This window comes from Cuculus canorus, chromosome 5 (genome assembly GCF_017976375.1).
Source record: "Cuculus canorus isolate bCucCan1 chromosome 5, bCucCan1.pri, whole genome shotgun sequence".
Lineage (NCBI taxonomy): Eukaryota > Metazoa > Chordata > Aves > Cuculiformes > Cuculidae > Cuculus > Cuculus canorus.
The window spans coordinates 25021149-25043207 of record NC_071405.1 but is presented as its reverse complement, the minus strand read 5'-3'; the positions used below and the strand labels follow the sequence as shown (position 1 = coordinate 25043207).

The window sequence follows — 22059 nt, the reverse complement described above, 5'->3', positions numbered from 1 at the left end:
AGCTTGGCTGACACACACGTGCACTGAGAAGGCAGTGGTTTATTTAAGAGTTAAGAGTTTGCTTTCATTTTAGGAGAGAATGCCATTGCCTGAGATTCTCTGACATATTTGTGAATAGGCAGAGATTTGTCTGACCTCATGGATGATGGGAATGTGAGTGACACCTTTGTCCTCCTCTTCCCTGGGAAAATACACAACAGTCAATCAAATCAACAAAAGCACCCCCTAAATCATGACTTTCTTACTTGATATTCAGTATTCTGTACATGATGAGATGGCCTTTGGCTTCAGCAGGCACTTTGCTCTTAGAAAAGAATTCAGAGCTGATTTTCTCTGTGTAAATCTCTTAAAGAAGAGAATCATTCAGATTTTTCTCTGAAAAATCTGAGTGTTATGCAGGACTGCCAGGCCTTCTCGTCTCATACCCACATTCTGAGAGTAAGGAGAGCAAGACCCGTCCCTTGTCTTCGGAGAGGGTTGGAGGCCACAATTTCTCCTCCCCTGGAGACCAGTGGAAGGGACTGACCACATGTTAATAGTGATGGTTCTGTCTATCACCTCGGCCATGCAGGGCACAATTGTAGGTCACCTTGGTTATTTTCATTCCAGACGTGGACACCCTCTGTTGGCAGGAGACAGCACCAAGGGGGCAATTACTCAATTGACATGTTTTTAAAAAATTGTCATTACTTATTTGCCAGCAAAGACTGACCAGGCAACAACTTTCATCAGGTGTCTTTTGATAATATTTTTAGTTACTGATTTTGTGTTGAGACGCAATTATTTAATTCTTTGGCCAAGTCATAAATGCAATGATGTGGATGCAAATTGAAAATTATTTGGCTGTGTTCATTGATGTTATCATCAGGTAAGTTAGAAGAGCTGAGAGCAGGATGCATCTTCTCATACTACATTTGTCATCAGCATATCGAATGCAGTGATGGTTTGAAAAATTCTTTAAAAATTATGAATTGATGACAGAGGAAGTTTAATATTCTGATTTTTACAAAGCTTGATTGGTTTCAAAAGCAATTACACAATTTGAAAATTTGTCTTTTATGAAACAAGGTAATTTGAGTTGTTTTTTTTTTATTTCAACATTTCTTTTATATTCAATATTAAGCTAAATGGAAATGTAACAAGAAATCTGATGTATTTTATTAGGTTTTGGTTCTCAAGGAAAAACAACACTGCATGTTTAAAAGCAGATCAAGACTTTACTTCTGGCATTGGACCTTGTGTGAGAAATATCAGCTTGCAGTGATGAGATTCTTTTCTTAATACATTTCTTAACACTGATAATAGTAATGGTGCATTGTGTTGGCAAATAATCACACAGCTCTGCTTGGCAATGCATGATAGCAAAGATGAGAAAGGTTTGTGTTGAGACAAAGAAAAGAGTCTCTTTCATTGCTCTGGCATCAGCGCTTTCAGTGCCAACAGGGTTTTGGTCTGAGTGTTTACACAGATGACTGTTCTTTGAAATGTTCTGCATATAAGATGAATGGGTGTTTTTATAAATACATATATATATATATATATATATAGGCAGGGCTCCTTGTGAGGACAAAGTGGACTAAATACAGACTGAGATAATATAAAACAGACCTGTCCAACTTCTCGACAAGTTGGTGCAAAGATTGTACTGTTGTACCGTACTCAGGGGCCAGGCAGTAAATACACTGCATCATATTGCCCAGTGGAGAAAGGCATTCAGGAGGCAGGTGGGCTTTCCAACAGGAAGACTCAACCCAGAACATGAGAGCCTTTACATCTCACTTCCTTTTAAGTTTAACATCAGTGTTTAACTCTGAAGATTTGAAACGTTATAAATCTGTGAGCCCAGATCCTGATAGGCACAACTGACATATTTATCAGTATAGTTGAGAATATGTTGATCTCTTGAATGGATCCTTCTGTGTGGATGGATGCTAAACAACTCTTGAGGATTTTCTTCAGATGAAATGTTTATCCTGCTACCTCTGCAGAGATTAATTCAATGGATATGACTGCAGGAACCTTGGAAACAGTACCTGGTCTCATACATTTTACAAATTGGAAAATGAGATATTGTCCCAGCCGTCAATTTACCACTGGGCACAGAATAAGACTTGCACATATGGGACCAAAAAATGAGGCTTCTGTTCCAGGATTAGTGCCATTCAGAATTTCTTAAGTGATCCTATGCACTTGATTTGTTTATGGGTATAAATTTTGGAAGTCTAGAGTCTTTTATTACTGGAGGTCTTTGAGGACAAGCTGCAAGACAATGGTCTTGAAATGTGCAAAACTATTGGGCATGTCTGGTATGCTGCTGATTCTTTTGAAGAGATACTCTATTGGAAAGAATTGCTACCGACACATGCAGGAAGGACTGTGCCCCTCAAATATTTGGTCCACTTTGAGAAAGCCAATGGCAAGTCAGCTAGATGTCAGCAGCTAGGCAAGTAAGTTTGGGCAGCAATTTAAATAAAGCAGGTCGATTCACATGTGTGTCAGAGCTCTGTATTGTGTAAATAGACACCACAGTGGTAGACACATCACCATTGAGGAATGGATTAGATGGGCTCGTGAATGAGCAGCAGCTGCACATACTCAGTTTCCCAGAGCTGTCTTAGGCTTTTCTGGGGCTGAATCAACCAGTTGTGCACATATGTGTCATATTACGCATGGTGTTGTTCTGTCTTCTTATTTTTATTGACTCCATATTATATCCCATAAATTCTGGTTTTGCCATGATGAATCATCTCACTGCCTTCTACAGTCTCCCTTCCCTATGTTGCAAGATGGATTTAAATTCAGTCAGTGCCTACTGACATCATCCCAGCTGGTATTTGGTTTCTGGAATGCCACCCTCAAACGCACAGCACTGAGTTTACAGAGAGAGCTGTTTTACACATACAGGAAAGTTACTACTCAGACATTCCTCCTTTTTGTCCTAAATTCCTTGAAAATTGCAGTTTCTGAAAATCTCTAACCAACGTGTTCCCCATAGAGGTTCCTTCTTTTAAATTCAAGGGTATGATGGTGATTGCAGTTGCCTACCTGTATTCACCAAGCTCCGTCAGCAAAACATTTCATTTGCAAGTCTCCCACCAATCTCCAATCAGCAGTAGGGAGTGAAGGGGAGCTGCCTTCCCAGCCAGGACAGCAGCCCTTGTTCCCCATGCCTTAGCCATGTCCAGGCAGATAAGGTAGGGCAGATGATCATGGACCTCAAGGCTTGCCTTGGTAACTATTTCTTCTGTCTACCACTATGCAGAGATCTGACAAGTCATGTCCCTTCCTAGCCACAATAACACATCAGGGAGAATTTCAGCCTGAAGGCTTCAAATTAACAGAAAAAAAAATCAATATAATCAGTTCCCAAGATACCACCAAAATACAAAAGTTGCAAAGAAAGTGTGAAGGTTAGGGTTAGATTTCTCAGCTTTTCAGAAACTGCTCCACTAACCTTGTGCTCTTCTTTCTAATACACAGTTCTGAGTCCCCTCTTCGCATCTGTGTGTGTGCATGAGTATAGATCTACTGCAGCGTATGGAGAGATACACATTTTATATTTTTTTAATTTTCCTCCAAACTGCCCTGCTCTCAGCAGTATTTTGTTTGGTTTGCACTACAAAGTGTGTTAGCAAAAGAGGTGCAGAATCCCATACTTATATCTGGGTTAGGCTTTTTTAGTTATATGTAGTTGTAACTTTATTTTAATGTAATTTATTTTGGTTTTTTGCTAATATGCAAACTGTGCTGCTAATTTTTATAATGATTTTTTTTTTCCTGGGGATACTTAGCCAGTACAGAAGTCTGACCTGCCCACACATAGTAAAAACATACCCTCCCTAAGACAAACTCTTTTCTGTTTGCTCCAATTGAACTTAAACATCTGCATAATGCACACCTATTTTTTGTATTTCATTGATGCTGTTTCGGACAGAGTGGTGGACTTTGTGCACAAGTGTGATGTCAGATTCTTTTCAGGCCTATTTACAATTAAAGTTGTCAGCAAATTACCATGTGGGAACAGCAGAGAGCTTTTTACTTATCTCCAAAGAGCCTGAAGTCTTACTGTTTGTTTTTTTTTTTCTTACTGGATGTAGGATATCACACTGCAGCTCAAAAAGAAAATTATTAATCTGTGATGAGAATTTCATAGCATGTCAGTGTATGCCATTTGTGTGTCACATTATTTCACAGATCTGAAACACAATTAAAAAAATCTATTGATAGAACATACATGCCTCTCTCTGAAGCACTTCTTTTGCTCCTCTGCCTGGGCTGCACCTTCTCTGGAAAAAGTAAGTACAGTTCCTCTAAAATAAACAGGGATATACTGGTTTCTAGTAGCCAAAGATCTACTTATTCTTTACATAAAAAACCACAAAAGACTACAATCCCTGGCCTCATCTGTCAATTTTGCAGCACACAGTGGAGAACTTAAAGAGGTATGGAAAGCATCTGGAAGTAGAGTTTTAGCTATATGAAGGAAATCAGTATCAGAAGAAAGCCCACACCTTCTGTAATATTTTCCTAGCTACTCTCTTGTGACACTAATTTGTACCTGGAATAGATATCCTTTGGTAAAAGCTTTCATCCTCTTCACCCAAGTACAGCAGATTTCTAGTAAGATATCTGTGCATCTGCACACAAATATGCAAAGAGAGAGAGTGCTTCTTCATGTATGTAGAGACAATAATGGTTTGTCATAAATACTTAACTGTAATTACACTACAGAAAGATAAAGTTGGTAATGCCTGATTGATCTACTCTTTCTTTGCCTGTTTATGTGTGTTATTTCCAGCGAGTTACGGGGTTTGGCTTTGTCCTCACCTAGTCCAGTGTGCCTCCATCAGCTTCTCTGATATAGGATCAATGTACCGGAGTATACCACAAAATCAGTACTGATTCTCATGCTTCATTATACAGATGTGATGCAGGGCAGGAACAAACTGATCCTGAGGCCAAACACGTGGTATAGATTGTGGTTACAAAGATCAGTGATGAAGACAGCACCCTTCAATTACTCCAGCGGTTGCTGGTAAATCTTTCTCTTTTAAAAAAAAAAAAAAAATTAATAAAACTATTATGAAACACTCCATTCCTATTAACATCCTGAGCATTCATCAAGAGTTGCTGCCTGCAAAAATGAAGTCTTGATGCATATATGGGTTTGGGGATTTTTTTTTTTCTTTGACTGTGCTAGCCACAGCTTCCTGTGCAACTTGAACTCAGTGTTCACAGCATCCCCTGATGTTATTTCTGTGTGACTCAGTGTGTCAAAAGTGAGGTTGGCATGCACAGCCTTGCTTTCCCTTAGTGCCTGGCTCACAATGCCAGCATCTATTGGTGATGGAGGTCTCTGCTCCTGGTGTTCAAAACCACATGTGAGTCTCTGCTGAAACACAGCAAGAGGTTGTCAGAAGTTTGACAACAATAACACAGAAATGTGTTATTTGCAGCTCTGGGACTCGTTGCTTCAAAATGTCACAGAGATAAAGAATTTAGCAAGATTCAAATATGAGTTCAGCCTTACATGAAAATGGTACTGTTGAGAAGTAAATAATCAATAAAATATTTTGAAAGGTTGAGAAGGTGCCAAGATTTGCTGATCTAAACCAGCCTTTATGAGCTGAGTGAAACAATTTATCCTGCCAGAAGTTTCTTGCAAATGCTCCTAAACGACCACTGTCAGAGTCAGCCTATGTGATCTACTTAAGCTGACCACTGGCCTGATTCATTTTTAGGTACTAAACAACAGAAAATAAAATTGTATCAGAGATTAATCTATGATATATAACTATGACCACAACTGATGTGACAGACATAATTTACAATCACTGCAAAAAACACAAAAGAGTTTTAATGAAAAATATAATATGCCAACCAAGAAATGACTCAATCTTTGCAGCATTTCAATAAAAATATCTCTGACACTCTGCATGCACCCACTTACACTCATATGTAGTGTGATTAGCTTAAGATATCTAAACTTATCTGACAATCTTGGGTCGATAGGAAATCACTCATTAAAGGAAAAAACAGCAAACAAGATCTAAGTACTTTTGAAAGGCTTTGTGCTGGCATGCCCTTACAGCAAAGTGCTTTGGTATCTGGAGAGCAACCATAAGGCTGATGAGTAGATCTCTGTACACTGACATGGCAATGCGCCTTCCTCTGGACCCAAAAAACTGTCCCATTCCAGGATAAGAGTGTTTTGTCTGAGGAGACCAGGCAGTACCCAACTTAGCCCATGATGTGATTGATCATTCTGCTCCCAGACCAAGCTCGCACACACTCCTGTCATCTACAGGGCATCAGCCCCCTCCATTTGGGCTGGACCAGCTTTAGCCCAGTGACCCAGGGAGCTGTTTGTATCCCATTTCCAATGCCTTGAAATAAAACCCTCTCCTTGCTCAGCTGCCACAGGAGCGTCAGTTCCCCGCACTCACCCAGCGCCTGCTCAGCTGCACTGCACACTGCCTTAGCACTCTTGCTGCAACCTGATAACAAATGGATTTGCACATTATAGCTGTTGGCCCTTCCATTTGATGGCCAGCAGCATTCAGCATTTTCCGTCTCATCCCAGTGACCCTCCCTCTGCCAGGCTGCAGCTCCTGGGACACGGGTGGATGGGGCCCCTGTGCACCAGCGAGGGACCTATAAGGATGTTTCCACAGCAAGGAGACATGGAAGCTGCCAGCTCCTCACACAGCAGGAGAGCTCAGCATTGACAGCCATTGCCTGCACACAGCCAGACAGCCCTCAGCTCCACCATCCCAGGCTTGGTGAAAACACCTTAACCTTTCCTTATCAGCCAGGTGGGCCTAGATAAATGGCAAAGGATAGAAGCATGGCAGCAGCTCAGATAGAGAAAACACGTCCTGTTTATCACTGAAGCTCTCAGTAATATCAAGGCAGCTTGACTGAAGTTCAGCCTTTATCCATGCTGTCATGCTTGTTCTCACCTTATCCGTGAAGGTGTTAAACAGATTTTCCACCTCACTTTGTTTTGTGCTTGTGTCACAGTTTTTTTCCTCTGCGCTCAGGGAGCTATAATCTTCAAACACAGATGAGGAAGCTAATGCTGCTTACTTTGGAGAAGTGGGTTTCCCTGCCTGAGCCATGCTGACTGGTGTCATCTAGCCCTGCAGTAGCTGAGGAAACCATGTATGTAGCAAGCTACTTCTTAACTATGAAAGAATCTGTCCTCTTCTTGGCTTAGGGTGGAAGTTTTAACAGCCATTTAATTCTGCTCTTGAGGAATAAGAGATCTGTCAATTTGGTGGGAAAAAAATCTACAATTCTTTTCATGATTCCACTCTGATTTACCTATTCATGTCCCTTTCTTAGTTAATCGAAATTGTCATATATAAGTTACCACGGCACAGTAATTACTACTTGATACAAAAAAAAAAAGAGAGAACAAACGCAGAAAATGATTTTTTTCCTTGCTTTCAGTAATGTTTCTTCCCTTAATATCATTGTAACTTTTATTATTGCACTGCCTGCTTACCAGCTCAGTAGACAGAGTCCAGAAGCCTGCTGAATTAGGTAAATGTATGGTTATTTTTAACTGAGTTGAATGTTTTATGTTCATACGGCATGTTGTGCAATAGATACACGGTGGTGTCATATGACTTTCTGTCCAGACACTTGTCCTAAAATTAGCTCTGAATTTAACCTGAGAGATGTGGGGCAAATAATTAAATGTCAGCCCTAGAAAACAAACCTGCTGCACTGTGATTTTAACTCAAAGGAGGCATAAACTTCTGACCCTCTCTCATGCGTGCTGAATGCAGTCAGCGCAGGACAATGAAGCTTTCTCAGTGGCAGTATAAGGTACAGTTAATTTGATCAGGGCTTCAGATATTATATTTATTACAGATGAATTTGACCCCACAGCAAAAGCAGCACTGCGTAAATAGAGATGATACTGCAGTGTCCTTTAACACAATCTGTTCTGGTTCTTTTGCTCCTCTTGTCTGCACGGCAACCGAGGAAGTCCCAGGCCTGGACACCTCATCAGAGGGAGTATACAAGCGTAGCATGGCAGGAGTCAATGAGGATGACAGCTCCCCCTTCTCAGAGTTTCTGAGCCCCGTGGCAGCAAGCCCACTTCCAGCTGGGGTGGCCAGAAGCCACCTTCATCATTCATTCCAAGCCAGGCAGGAACCAGTCTCTCAGGAACCAAAACCACACACTTCTCCCTGGAGCTGTGCGCAGGAGGGTCTTGCTGTACCTTGCCACTCCAGTAGCACCTGCTAGCCTTAGTGTAATTCCAAGTGTATAGAAAGTCATAATTCCTTGAACGTCATTGTTCTCAAAGTTATGGACATTTCTGCAAGCTGCTGAATTTAGGTAGGGGCGTCTTACTAGCCCTAACCTAGGCAGAAGCAAGGAAGACTAGAAGGCCCAGAGGGTGAAAGTGAAAAACCTTGGTGCTCAAGTCATCTTTTCTTCCGTATTAAAAGTTCAATGAATGAGGGCAGAGAGGAACTGACGCATAAAGCAGATCAGCTTCTGGCTATGTGGGCTGGCATTGCCACAAGGGTTTTGGCTTTTATGATAATGGAACCTTCTGTGACCACTACAATCTCCTAGGATGGGATAGTATCCACCCGTCTAGAAGAGGCAGAGCAATCTTTGGCATTAGGCTGGCCAAGTTGGTAAGATGGGCTTTAAACCAAAGGACTTGAGGTGAGGAACCTGGTATAGCAATGCCCATGTTACCATCACCACCACAACCAATTGGGGAAAAAAAACAGGCCAGACAAAGCCGTGTAGAATGTGCCTTAACTGTCTCCCTAAAAGAAAATCAAAGGACCAACTGCCTGAACTGTATGTATACTAACACACACCGTCTGGGTAACGAACTGAAGGAACTAGAGCTCTGTGCCCAACCAGAAAGCTATGATACCATATGAATAACTGAAACATGGTGGGACAACTTGCATGACTGGAGGATTGTGATGGATTGCTATAGGCTTTTTAATAAAGACAGGCAAGGAAGAAGAGGTGGAGGAGTCACTCTGTATTAAGGAGAATCTTGAATGTATGGTAGTCAACTATGGTATTGGTGGAAGCCATGCTGAATGCCTCTGGGTCAAAATCAGAGTAGTCAACTCCAATGAAGACTTTACAGTAGGCATCTGCTGCATATTTCCAAAGACTACTTTAAAAAAAAGAACTGTGGAAAGATTGTTTCCCACCGGAATCAATTTCACCTTTCAATCAGTGCTGTTATGGAGTTGCTGTTTTTTTTCCAGGACTTCTGCTATTCACAGCAGCTTGTGTATCTTGTTGTCATTCTCACCCTCCTGCTCCCCTGCAAGAGCCTCGGAGCAACAAGTTTGCAGCAACAACCACCAATTTTGCGGATTCTGTAAAGGTCAAGAAAATGACAAGTCTCTCATTAGAATTCTTACTAACATATATTATAACATAAAATAAATATTTGCACAGCAGAGTAACTAAAAGATAACGTTTACGCTTTCCCTCTTCCTCCAAGGAACATCTATTTGTTTATATAGTCTTTGGGTTTTGTTCACTTCATATTAGCATTTCACGTTTCCTCTGACTGATTCCTCTTTCAGTTTGAGTCAATGGATGTGACCTTATGATGACATTTGCAGAGGGGCAGTGACTGCAGTAGCTGTACACTCCTTTTAAAACTTCCCGGCAGGATAGGTCTGGGCTGAGCCATCAGATACCTGGAATGGGGCTTAGGGCCCAGGATGCTGGGTGTTCTCCTTTGTGCTCAGGTCATATTACCAAAGGAGTGATTACTCCAAGTTTGGGTTTTGTTTTTTTTTATCTGAGAAGTAAATTTTTTCCTGAGGAGCCATTGCACAGAGGTAGAAGTTGGACAGTGTGCCAAAGTCCATCCTGACTAGGGGCTGTGAGTCAGGAGCCATGAGCATGAGATAAACTCCTTCAGAAAGAGGAATTATGTTCTGAGTAGAGTGATCTCGAAACACCTATTTCTTTGCAGTGCTAAAGTATGAAGGCAGCAGACTCAGCAAGAAGTAATGTATATTGTATTCTCTGCCTCCAGGCATGTGTGACATCCTGCACTTTTTCCCATACAAGTGCCTCTTGGTCCTTGCCTCTCTTGCAATACAGAGGCTAAAGCAATCACTAGTTCTTGCAAAAGAAATGGAAACCATCTTCCCCTGCGGGTGTTTCTATCTTTTTATTATTTGAACATGAGTTTTATAGCAGGAGGAACAGGAGGGTTGCTTTTGTTTCTAGTGTTTGCATTTAATCTTTGGGAGTGTCTGGTGGAAGCACAGCATGGCAACACTGAATGCAAAGCTTTGCTCACTAGAATATGGTTGCTAAAGGTACAGAGATGTGTGCCCTAGGTGCTTTCAGAGAAATATGCTGCCAAAAACATCTTGCTGTCTTGCTACAGTAAAAAAGTTCAGACAAGATATAAGTAACAAGGGAACAGCTCCTGGTGGTCAAACCAGAATGTTGTTCCCTGGCAAAGTATCATGAGGATTTTCTGTTCAGGGACTGCTACTGTCACAACAAATAAGTGTTTTCATCCTTTCGGAACAGCCACCCATGAGCCAAGTGTTTGGGTGTAGCAGAGTTACTTATTGTTACTAGTTACAAGCTACGGTCAAGAACATATTTTGTGCTAATATCTATTCTCACCTTTATTTCGTCATGTGATGACACATCTATGGCAGCTCTGCACACAAAGTGAGTCTGTAACAAGCTCATGGCTCTGCTGGGATGCACAAATGAACTTAGTTTTTCAGACAGTCTCAGCTGTCTGATGCAGTTCTGTCTTAAAACAAAAGAGCACTTAGTAGAGCTAAAAGGCTACTTAATTCAACTAAAGGAGGTAGAGGCTCCGAACAAGCCTCAAAATTAAAGAAATGTTAAATATGCTTTCCTAACCTGACTTCTAGTCACTATTTTGAGGAAACACAAAGAATAAATTAAATCTTGATTTTTATTTCTCCATTTGTTATTTTCATGTAGTGATCCTTTGTCTTCTCTCAGATTTAAATCTCTTTTATTGCACCCTGTTTGTGAGACCATGGCTGACTCTCTCATCAGCATGACTTGGCTATTTCCATAATTTTATATCTAAAGAGAAAGCAGACAGACCTAAGTTTGAATTCTGCCCTGGAAAATGGTGCAAATGTATGTATTTATCATTGCAGGTAACTTATTGTAATATCTTGGAATGTCTTGGGGTTAAGCTGAAAATGCAGATTCATAACTGTGTGTACCCCAGGGGGCATATTAACAAATCTGATGCAACGCTAATAAATCCTAATGATTGTTATTATCATGTTTTGGATGGGTTGTAATAAAGCCACAACATTGTTTTATTAGGAAAGATCAACCCCCAAATGTATGATTTCATTCCTCTATAGTAATACTTCTGTAATTAACATTTCAAACTTCTATGAGGTATTCCTCTGAGGATACCAAAATATTTCATAGATACTAATGAAATAATGTCTTATTTGGCAATCTCTGTCCGTATAAGTAGTGTTGTTGGCTTCCCACCTGTAAAGAGTTTTGGACTCTTCTCTAAAATTAATGTGTTTGGTTATTTCCACTTCACTAATGTAGAAAATGAGACACGGGAGTTAAATAATATACACAAGACAAAAGAGAGAGTTAGTGGTATCTCAAAATAGATCTGCTGAAGCATAGTCCTGCACTTTCATCAGAAAATGGTGCGGCAGTGTTCATAGGAGCTCCAAATACATCAAAGGGAGGCATGAAGCTTCACAAGAAAACCCAGGAATGTGGGAAGGAAGGGAACTGCAGTGTACTTGGTGTGAATGGCATCAGGAACCACATGCAACATTCATACTTGATGGGACCTTAAGCCCCAGTATCTTTTTTATAATCAAACAGCCCATCCTGGAAGACGATGGGCACCCTTGCCTCTGCCAAACGTGCATCTGCATCAGAATATCAGCATTTTTCCTTGAGTTCAGTAGGACATCAAACCAACCATAAGAATGCCAAGGGTGTGGATCCAGTGACAGAATGCCAAAAGACAGCAGAAGTGTTAAATGTGGGAGGTATTCACTCCTGGCTTTAAGCCAAGGCTGGTTACAATCTTAAAGTAATGTCAGGAGAAAAAAGTTCTGGGTGTTGTTTAAAAGTCATGGGGGGTTGGCTGACTTGTTTTCAAGGGCATAAGTTTCACACCCTCTTGGTGATGACATCTGGGGCTCCTCTGCCTGCCATAGTAACTGCTGAGTGTTCTCAACAAAACAACAGCCCTAACACTACTTATGAGGAGCAAATGGTTTCGCTGGCAGCAGAGGATGTTGATGGGATAGGTGCTGGCCATCACATCATGCTGGACCAAGTCAGATCATGAAGCAAGAACGGAAAGGAAAGGATGCTGGTTCTGAAAACACTGAAAAGCAAAGCAGGTGAGTTGGGAGGGATCACCTATCAATGGATAGTATGGTCTTGCTAAGTTGGTTCCCTTCAAGATTGCTCGTGTTAAGCCTTAGACAGGGGCGTTTATGCACTGACAGGGTGAGTACAGCTAGCCCAAGGCTCAACAATGTACCTGGAAAGGAAACCAGACCTTTTGCAGTCTCAGCTTTATTTTCTTTATATGCAATGTATTGCCACAGGAATCAGAAGTTGAAGGGAAAAGTATAGGCATAATTTTGATACTGTATTATACTCTTTCCCTTCACTCATCATATTAGCTGGACAAGTACATAGAAATCTTCCCAAAGTGAGTATTATGCTCATGTTCCAGCTAATCCTAGTGACAATTCTCCCATGTGAGTGCCCAACTGTTTTATTCTAGCTCATCCCTGGATTAGTGCTGTCTCTCCCTTTGCCAGCTTGCCCTCTGCCAGATGTGAGGAAGATGGCTATCAGTTCACATCAATAGCCTCAGGGATTCTGAGACATGGTCTGTTGTTCACATTTAGGTAGTAGGAGAGCAGTTCTTTACCAGTAGTAAGCTCTTACAAACACTGCTTGGAACAGGTTCACCGCTGCTTTTGTCTTATCTTCAAATCCTGAAGTCTCAAACTTGCAGTCTTAAAAAGATACGAACTGCTCTAAAACATCAATAAATACTCATGCAATGTTTGCCTGTATTGTTTAACTAGCAGCAGTTAAAAGAAAAGTAAATTGAGCTCCCCTCTCCCCAAGTAAATAAAACTCTCTAGGATGACATACTTTACTTCAAAATTATAAGGCAATTACTTTTTTCTCTTTAGGTTCCAGAAACATGTCCATATATGGTCTACTTGTCAGGGACAATAAATAATGATGTAATAGAAAGGTCAAATTTGTGTCATTTAGCTACAGGATGCTTGATGAAGTGAAGTTCTTCAGCTAATGCAACAAAGAAGAACTTTAGGATGGGTAAAAGTTTCTGCCGTGCATCTTCAAACAGGAAATCTGAGATTCAGAACAACTTATATTTTGGCTTGTATTCGCTGATCATGGGGTGATCCAGAAATAAACTCCAGGCTTCAAAGCGAGAGCATTTCAAAGCTGTCCTGCAGTTGATCGAAACTTCCAGGCAAAGCAGGGAGATGAATACTTGCAAGGATTTTCTGAATTAAGACCTAATCAAGGAGATAACCTAGTTCAACAGTATTAATACTCTTTTATTTCAGAACAAAAAAGGTAATGCAAATATGCATGTTTTGAATTTATTTATAATTTTCAATCTGTCAGTTTGCTATGTTTATGTAAATATTTATTCCTATAGCAGTTTGTAACCTAACTCCCTAATACAGTCTTGGGAGGTTTTGTGGCTTGCTTTTGTTTTGTTTCATTTTTCACATAAGCCATAAAACGCTCACTAGTGTTAAGAAGAACTATAGCTCTGCAATTTTCTTATTTTTCTTTTACTTGCAGGTGATGCTTACATCTTTGTCCTTAGAATATCTTGCTCAGAAATAATTGTCATTGTGACAACATGCTAAGGCACAGCATAGTGTGCAAGGAACAGTGTGAAGAGAAAAAAATTACATCAGAAAATTATTTCTTTCACTTATAAATTTCAAGCTGGTATGACACAAAGCTAACATTGCATTGATTGCTGTGTGAATTGCTTTCTGAGAAGAAATAAAACTTTGCAGGTGTGTGCATTTCCAGTGACAAATTTGCACAGAGTCACGGTCTGATGGCATCGTAACATATGCCGGACTGATAGGTGACCTGTTTCGACAGCTGGAACTGGACAAGGGGATTTGTTTGCTTGCAGAATTCTTTTGGGAAGGCTGGCTTTACTCCTTCAGCACTGAGCTAGAACTTGAGCGGTTTGCATAAGCTGTCATTACAAAATGTATTTGCCTGTTGCTGCAGCTAGACTGCATGAAGTGTCATTCTTCTAACATCCCAGCTCTGGCAGATCTGATGGGCACTGAAATCTTTCTGCTTTTAAAATACCATTGGCTTCCCAGCAGTAATTATCCAACATAATGTCCTTTGAGAACTGCAAAGATTTACCTGGAAACTGACCTAAAATACAGCAAAAAGATGAGTACTTTACGTGCTGCAAATTAGTATAGCTTCCATTGCCAGCAGAGAATATGGCCTAAAAGACACCACATTAAGAGCTACAGTGAAGGCTTGGTTTACTGTGAAGACTTCCAGTCGTGTTTACCTTCCCCCTGTGTGTGCTCCTGCTGCTTTCAGAAGTAAAAAGGCAAACACATGGAGAGGCAAACACGTATCTGAAGAAGATGGGGCTCAATCATTCCTTGCAAAAAGCAAAAAAAGTGAGCTTCTCCTCTTCTCCCTCTTTTGCAGCCTCCAAACACTTGTTTTTGTTTTTAGAAATGTGGCTTATCGCACCCTGAGCCATAAATACCGTGGTTCTGTATTGAGTTACAAGCTGACTAGGGTAAACTCAGTGCAAAGGCAGGCAAAGTCCCTGGCTCTGCTCCCTTAATGACCTTGTCACTCACCTGCCACCCTCCTCTGACAGCAATGGGTAATTCTGCTAATTCTGCTGCCTGGGATCTATTGAAGAAGGACAGGCAGCCCAGCTAAGCTTTTCTTTAAGGAAGTGCTAGCAATGGGGACCAGTTGTTTCAGATGCTAATGATGCTGAATGGCGCTGTTCTGCATGTTCAAAGTCAGCTGTAATCCTTGTTGTTTATTTATGTTGCCAAGGATCAGAGCCCCATTCTCCCAAACACTGTATGTAGACCGGCTTGCAGTCCAAATATAGTAGCGACCTAATTGTGTTTGTCTGTGGCTTTTACCATAATATGAGTGGTTACTAATAGTCACTCTGGTGAGTAGTACCTTTGGTTTCAGAGATCTACCAGGTACAGCTGCTTGCCAGCAGGACAGAGCATCACAGCCCGGCCTGGCACATGCACTTCATGTCTAACCTTCCCTTCTGGTCACTGCATGCAGCTGAGTTACCTCTGTATGGCACAGTCCTGATTTCTACATCTGAATCAACAAGCTTCACTGCAATAGGGATGGTAAAATTAATAATCAGGATCAGGCCCTATGTGGAAATCATGATAAATTTAGATCCAGAAGATCTTGTGAGACTGAGGTATTAAATGGCAGGCATCACAGGCAGCAGCATCCTAAGACATGTCTCTGCCAAGAGAGATCACTAATGAGGCCATTCAGACCCAAAGGCAATGCAGTTTTTAAGGAATAAGAAGAGCGCTATACCCACAGCTTTAAAAATTAGGTTCTGCTCTTACATCATATGCAATGCCGTGTGCTGTGTGTGTGAAGATGGGCTCCTGGGCTGCCAGAGAAGCGCAGGGGACAGCCAAGTATTAAAACCTTCCCCCAAACCCTAAAGTCAGAGTGAACAGTAAACCCAGCATTTAACTTAAACATCTGGTGCCAATACTTTAAACCTACAGCAAGCAGGGATGAGAAAGCGAATAGATTCAAACTCCATTTAGAAAGACCACTTTGGCCAGACCTTACTTTATTGGGTTTTTTTCACATCTTCATTACAGAAGCTCCTAGCTTACAGACCATTAGTCTAGTGGGCTTTCACAGCGTCGTGGTAGTTCACTGCTGGCCACAGATGGGGTTACCTTAGCTCTGCTGTGTCAGAGGAGCCAGGACAGCTCTGGGTGGCTGCAGCAGTGCCAGGCAATGGCACCAAGCTCAGCCACAGTGAAAGTTAACCAAATCAGGCTGTGTTGCATTAGCCTCCAGCTGAGGGCACGCTTTCAGCCGGTTACCGCAGGTCAGCTGGTTCACTGGAGCTTGTTGCAGAAATAGCTTGAAACAGTGCCTGAGCCTCGTGGCCCTGCAGCTTCAAGCAAAAGCATGTCCAGGTGGAAAAGGAGGGTGGTGGTCCTGCATTGCTCCCCTCGGGGCTGTTTCACAGGAAGCTGTAAGGGGAGGCACATGTGCACGTCCTGCCAAGCTCCAGCACACCATGCAGGCCAGCCTGAGGGAGGAGAGACAGGTGGAGGCAAACAAGAACTTCTTAAAAGCCAAGTGGCAGCATCTCTGTGATTGGTCAGGACAGCAAAAGCTGTCCTTGGCTATTAGGACCAACACAAAAGCTCCTGCGTTCCCAGGATGCGACCCTCACACCTTCATTGGAGTCATGTCAGTAACATGAGCAGAACTGAAAGCTTTTTCTATTTTGGGCCCCATGAAATTTCTTTCTACATGATGAGTCAGTGGCGGGAACTTCAGCCAGTACTGTTGTTTCTGCACTCTGTGGGATTCCTGTCAAAATATTTGGATTAGTGTGGATCACCAACATGCAAGGCAGGTTCTCCCTTTTCTTTGAGGGTGGGTGGGACCCAGTTAACCCATATAAAGAACAAGGGAGTGAAATAGGACTGATCCACGAGATAAAAAATCTTCCCTTTCCCTCCTTGTGCCTCTATGAGGTGTGAAAGAAGTATAAGGTGGGAGGAGATGTCAAGAAATAGCCTTTATACCTAGACTCATTGGGGATTTACAGAGGCACCAACATCAGTTAGGTCCTCTGTATCAGAGTGCAGTCACATTGGCAGTGGTCTCCTGTCCAGTCCTCAAGCTCTAACTGCCCTTGAAGGGACTCCAGCACCCAATTTACAAGGATGGTGAAGCTGGACTCAGTGCCTGCTCTGCCTCATGTGTTGTCAGGGTGCTGGCAGTGAGGCTCAGAAGGACAAAGAGGAGGGATCTGTGCCCTGTGCTCCACTGGCACAGAGAAGAGCATTTTCATCTCCATTCTTGCATCCTCCAAAAAGTCATTGTGCATCATCTCCATTAGGAGCTTACACTCAGATTATGCCCTTCATTAACTCCTTAGTTTATTTCTCTGAGTCACGGTCAAGGCCAGGTCCCTACATTTAGGCATTGCAGTGCTGGATGCTGCAGAGAAGCCCTCTGACTCCAGCCTGTGAGTTTCACATGTCCACAACTCACCAATTACCTGAGTGAGCACACAGGCTGACAGACTATGAAAGTGCTGCCCAGCATGCCATGAATTGAGCAAGTCAAGCAGCAGCAGAAGCTGCCAGGAAAACAAAGCTGTGTTGTGGTTCTCAGCCAGCTGCAGGCTGGAGTGCAGCCAAGAACAGGTACCAGAGCAGCTGGGGTGCGAGATGGGCAGCTCCGTAAAGGTGCTCTCAGTGGTTTGATGCCTGGGCTTAGTTCCTCGACAGTGAGGGTCACAGCAGAACTGAGGAACACCAGCTCTCACTGCAGAAGGTAACCAACATCAGCCATGAGAGGTCTGACTGAAAATAAAAAAAGAAAACCGAACAAAATTGGGTTGCATTATTTACAGTAACAGCAGGTTTTATTTTGGCAGTTTTCATGGCTGTAAAATAAATCCTTTATTTTTCAAAGTCATAATGTCAATCTGAAATCTGCTGGGCTTCCTTTTACTCTGAACATTTTCTGCTTCTTCTGGGGAGTGGTTGGAGTCTGATATGGGTGTTCATGGGGGAAGATATAACCATTTCTGAAGTGAAAAGCTTAAATCTGCAATTTTATGTTACTTATGGCTTGATTTAAGTACTTGTGTTTTCTTCAAACTGTACTAGTTTCTTTTTTTTTAAAAAAAATCATGATTAGAGAAACAAACATGCAGAGATAAGCTCTGTCATCGTTTGGGGGGGGGGCTACCATTTCCTCCAGGTCATGATAATCTCTTGCCCGTGCACACAGCAGTGAGGTCTGCAACAGCAGGGCAATCTTCTGGTAGAAGGCTTGTGGCATGCTAGATCCCACTGCTGTCAACGTGGTTGCGAATCTCCAGGAAACCAGGCTGCCCCGGTCACTCAGCCAGCCGGGGTTAGAGCCCCAGCCTGCTGCAGAGAGCAGATCTGCAGGGAAGGGGAGCTGAAGGCTTTGCTGTCAGTGGTGCCCATTATGGCAGAGTCAAGTCCTGAGCAGCAGGAGACTGAGTGGCTCTGCCAGCCTCATGCATTGGCTCTGCAGTGGGTCCTGGCTCAGCAAAGCCCATGGCCTGGTAGGGCAGGGCTGTGGGGAGCTGTAGACTAGCCCTGCTGTGGCATCACTGGGGCAGGGAGGCTGACAGTCACAGGGTGGGACAGTTTGTCAACAACCATGCTGGTACGCTCAGCCAGCCTCTTGTCTCTCTGTGCCTGGGAGACATGCCTCCGCAGTACCTTTCTACTGGCTCCCTTTCCTCCCCTGTCCTGTGCACAGGCAGCTTGTGCCCATTGCTCCTTGTCTCAGTATTCTCCATTATTTTACATTTCTCGCTCTGCAGTGTGCTTATAAAAAAGAACCTATTACACCTTGGCTGTCATCCTCTTAAAAGAGGCAAGCTTTTCCATCTCCTCCCATGAAATTAGCCTTTGGCTTTTGAACATTTGTATCCAGAGTGCTCTCTGGCATCTGAATGAGAACCTTCTAAAGTAGCAAACCATTCATGGAATTAGTATTTGCCTGTCACTGCTGGAAATACCACAGTGTTTTGGATTGTCTTTGGTTTTTTTTCGAATCCACACTGCGGTGATGGTTCCCAGTCATTCTGTGACTGCTGAGTATGCCCTGATGTTTCCCCCTTCCCTCATTTCCATCTCTCAGCCACCAGTTTTCAGAAGAGAATCTAACTATAAGTCTTAAAGCTCATGACCTTGAACTTTGTTCTGTGAAATGCAAAATATCAGAAGTGAAACCGAGCAGTGTTGTGTTGCTCTTCTAGCTGAGTGAAACAAAGAATGTCACTTCAAAGAATAGATTTGCACATCGCTTGAGAGATCTCCAGATAAGGTGGAAAAAATTACTCCACAGTGTCTTTGCACTTCATTGGAAGAACCTGATCTTGCAGAAAATCAGCAGACAAATTTTTTGCCTTATTTTTTTTGCAATATAGCAAGAAATAAACAAGCACACATAAACAACAAAATGAGATGTCCATTGGCATTCTCCTAAATAAATTAATTTCAAAGCTGTCTCTCTTTAATCTTATGGGATTTTCTTTTACCTACTTTTCTCTTTAGCTGTGTTAGCCAGAATAAGTTGATAAAAACCTGCCTTGTTTGCAGCACTTGTCTTCCCTTTTCTAAATACCAGCTAAATCTGCTTCTTCTATGTGATATAAAGGAGTTTGTTCATTAAGTTTAAATGCAGATTTTAGGTGATGTTTTCTCCTTGGTGAAGGATTTCCAAAGGGTTTTCTGGTCAGTCTAATCAAGAGGCAGAACTGAACAAAAGTACAAGATCACTGAGTTTCTTTCATTTTCCAGAGTTTGTTGATAACAATTTTCTTTTTTTTAGGAAAGCAAAAAAAGAAAAAAAATAGAATGGCTACAACAGCAGCAAACACTCAAAGACAAACAATAGGCTGTGAGGAATACAGTCTGTACAGCAGCTTGAGTGAAGATGAGCTTATAAAGATGGCTATCCAGCAGAGCTTGGAAGAGGATGCCGTGGGTCAGCCAGCTGCCCAGAGCCACCAGAAGTCTATGGTGGCGGGTCCTGGTGAGGCAGCTGCCACGAGCCACACCAACAGCCACAATCCTCCCTACCGCATCTACCCGTGGCAAAGGTGAGTAAGCACCTGCCTGTGCTGCACCATCCCAATAAACACCCTGCCTGGGAAGAGAAAAGCAGCTTCCCCTATCTGAACACGTGCTTTTTAATTAGCTGTGCCAAGCGGCTGCTCTGCAAGTCTGTCATTAGTTTGAAAGCCAGAGTCTGCTATAAATCCAATGAGGGCAACTATTTACGCCCTCACAATGAAATGAGAATTTGCTTGTTGTTGTCTGCTTTAAGCAACAAATAAAATAAGAAAAGGGGCACTGCTACAAGTTTCCCTGAACAGCAGGAGCCCTGTCGATGCCAGTGGCTTGTTTCCCCCATGAGGGCACATTGTATGCAGAGCTTAGGTTTTGCCAGAAAATGAGCACAGCATTAGTTATGGGAAAACATAAGAGAGAGGCCAAAACCAGGCATATAAAACAGTGGGAGCTGTCTACCTCTTAGATACTGCAGTCTTTAAAGGATGTAGTTACTTCAGACAAGAGTCCAATGTCAAGCCCAGCGGTCTCAGCCGAGAGCAGCTCCAAACACCGAAGCATGGTGGCATTCCCTTGCCTGCGATGCTGGGCTGTGGGTTATAGAGACCTGCTGACAGTTTCAAATGCAGACATTGTTCTCCTTTCATTTTTAAAAGGCAGATTTCTCAAGAGGTGAGGGAAGAGGTTATGAAGTTACCCCAAACCCAAGGAAAACTATTCTTTTAAACTAAATTTTTTTAATAAGCTGGGAGTAACTGAGTTTCATTCCTCCTCCTTTCTCATAACTCCACCATCTTCTGATGCCTCACTCATTACCACCTGTGATTGTTTGGTTTCCAAGGCTGGAAAACTATGGACAATTTGATTAGCAGTAAGAATGTTTCATAGCTGTGGAATCAGGATGCTTTACTGCAGGGAGTCCCGCTCCCACTGAAGGTCATGGCTTTTCAGTGTACTGTCAGCTGTGTCACAGGGATCAGACATGGGAGAGAATGAGGGCTTCCCTGGCTGTTTGGTCCTATCTTCCTCAGGTGTTCTTTGACACCTGCTATTTTGGCAAAAGTCAGCATCTGCAGTTCTGTGCATCAACATGTCCCACCTTTGTCTCAGCCCACCAGCTTTTGACTTCCCACTGGAGGGAAAACTTGCAGCTTGTAGCTCCAGATATGTACTGTTGCTGAACTCTTCTACCACCTTGGGAGAGCCGAACTGGAAATGGACCCAGCACCTGGGGGCCCTGGGTCCTCCTCCGCCCCCACCTCTAACCAGATTGCACGGTACTTTGGAGGTGATGACTGTCACCTCGCCTCGTGCCTGCTTCCTGTGTGGTGGTGGTAGGGTTAACCTCACTGTTGTCTTATATGGTCATTTGAATCCCCTGACGCTTCCTCAGAGGGCCAAAAATAATCTTGAGCCGAGTGAGCAGCTGAATCAAGCGCAGAGCAAGCCGTGGCCATCTGCTTTTATTCAAAGCCCCGACCGGCGGGCTTTCTCGCTCCATCTCTGTGGATGTCTGTCTCTGTTTCTGCCTCAGCATGACCTGTTTCTCCTATTCGGAGTATTTCTCTTTATTTCATTCATGTTATCGCCACTCCAGACTGGCGTCCCAGTCAAGAGGGGGGACTCAGCCATCCAGCTCGGGGGCAGCCTGGGGGGTCAGGCGAAGGTACGACGGCAGCCTATTCAGCACATCCCAGCCTGTGTAAGTGTCTCCCTCTTCCTCTCCTGTTTTCCTCAAGCTCGAAGCAAGCCTTGCTACCCACTGTCCTCCTGAGCCAGCTCTTCTGGATGGTGATAGTGTCTAGTGGGGGGAAACGATGATGTTCATCTAGAGGAGTTAATGAACTGCTTAAAGGGGTCTTGCTGATACCTGCATTGCAGCCTCACTGCCTTCCTGCTCTTGCTTCTGAGCTTCCAGCTGCCCCAGACTGTGCCCAGGCTCTTGCAGGTGACCCACCTCAAATCTCCCTTGTTCTTTTCTCTACCTTTATCCCTCTTCATCCCTTCCATGCACATGTCCTGGGACTCTGGGTCATTTGGTAGCTCTGAGGTGACAAGGGCAGCAGGGAAGCCTGCACTGTGGTTTATTTATATGCGCTGGCTCCCA

At 42.9% G+C, this 22059-nt stretch overlaps 1 protein-coding gene across 4 annotated transcripts in view; it reads left to right on the top strand.

Annotated features, from left to right (window-relative positions):
• Positions 1–22059, top strand: part of ASB2 (ankyrin repeat and SOCS box containing 2) — a 51986-nt gene that overhangs the window by 5779 nt on the left and 24148 nt on the right. The window contains exons 1-3 of one of the 4 annotated variants that reach the window (XM_054067521.1): positions 12282–12416; positions 19711–19981; positions 21550–21654. In XM_054067521.1, coding sequence (XP_053923496.1) covers positions 12383–12416; positions 19711–19981; positions 21550–21654 — 410 coding nt within the window. In that variant the 5' untranslated portion in view covers positions 12282–12382. Of the gene's footprint in view, positions 1–12281; positions 12417–13339; positions 13645–19710; positions 19982–21549; positions 21655–22059 lie in introns of those variants that run through there. The other 3 variants (XM_009559186.2, XM_054067520.1, XM_009559187.2) reach the window with 3 other exon arrangements.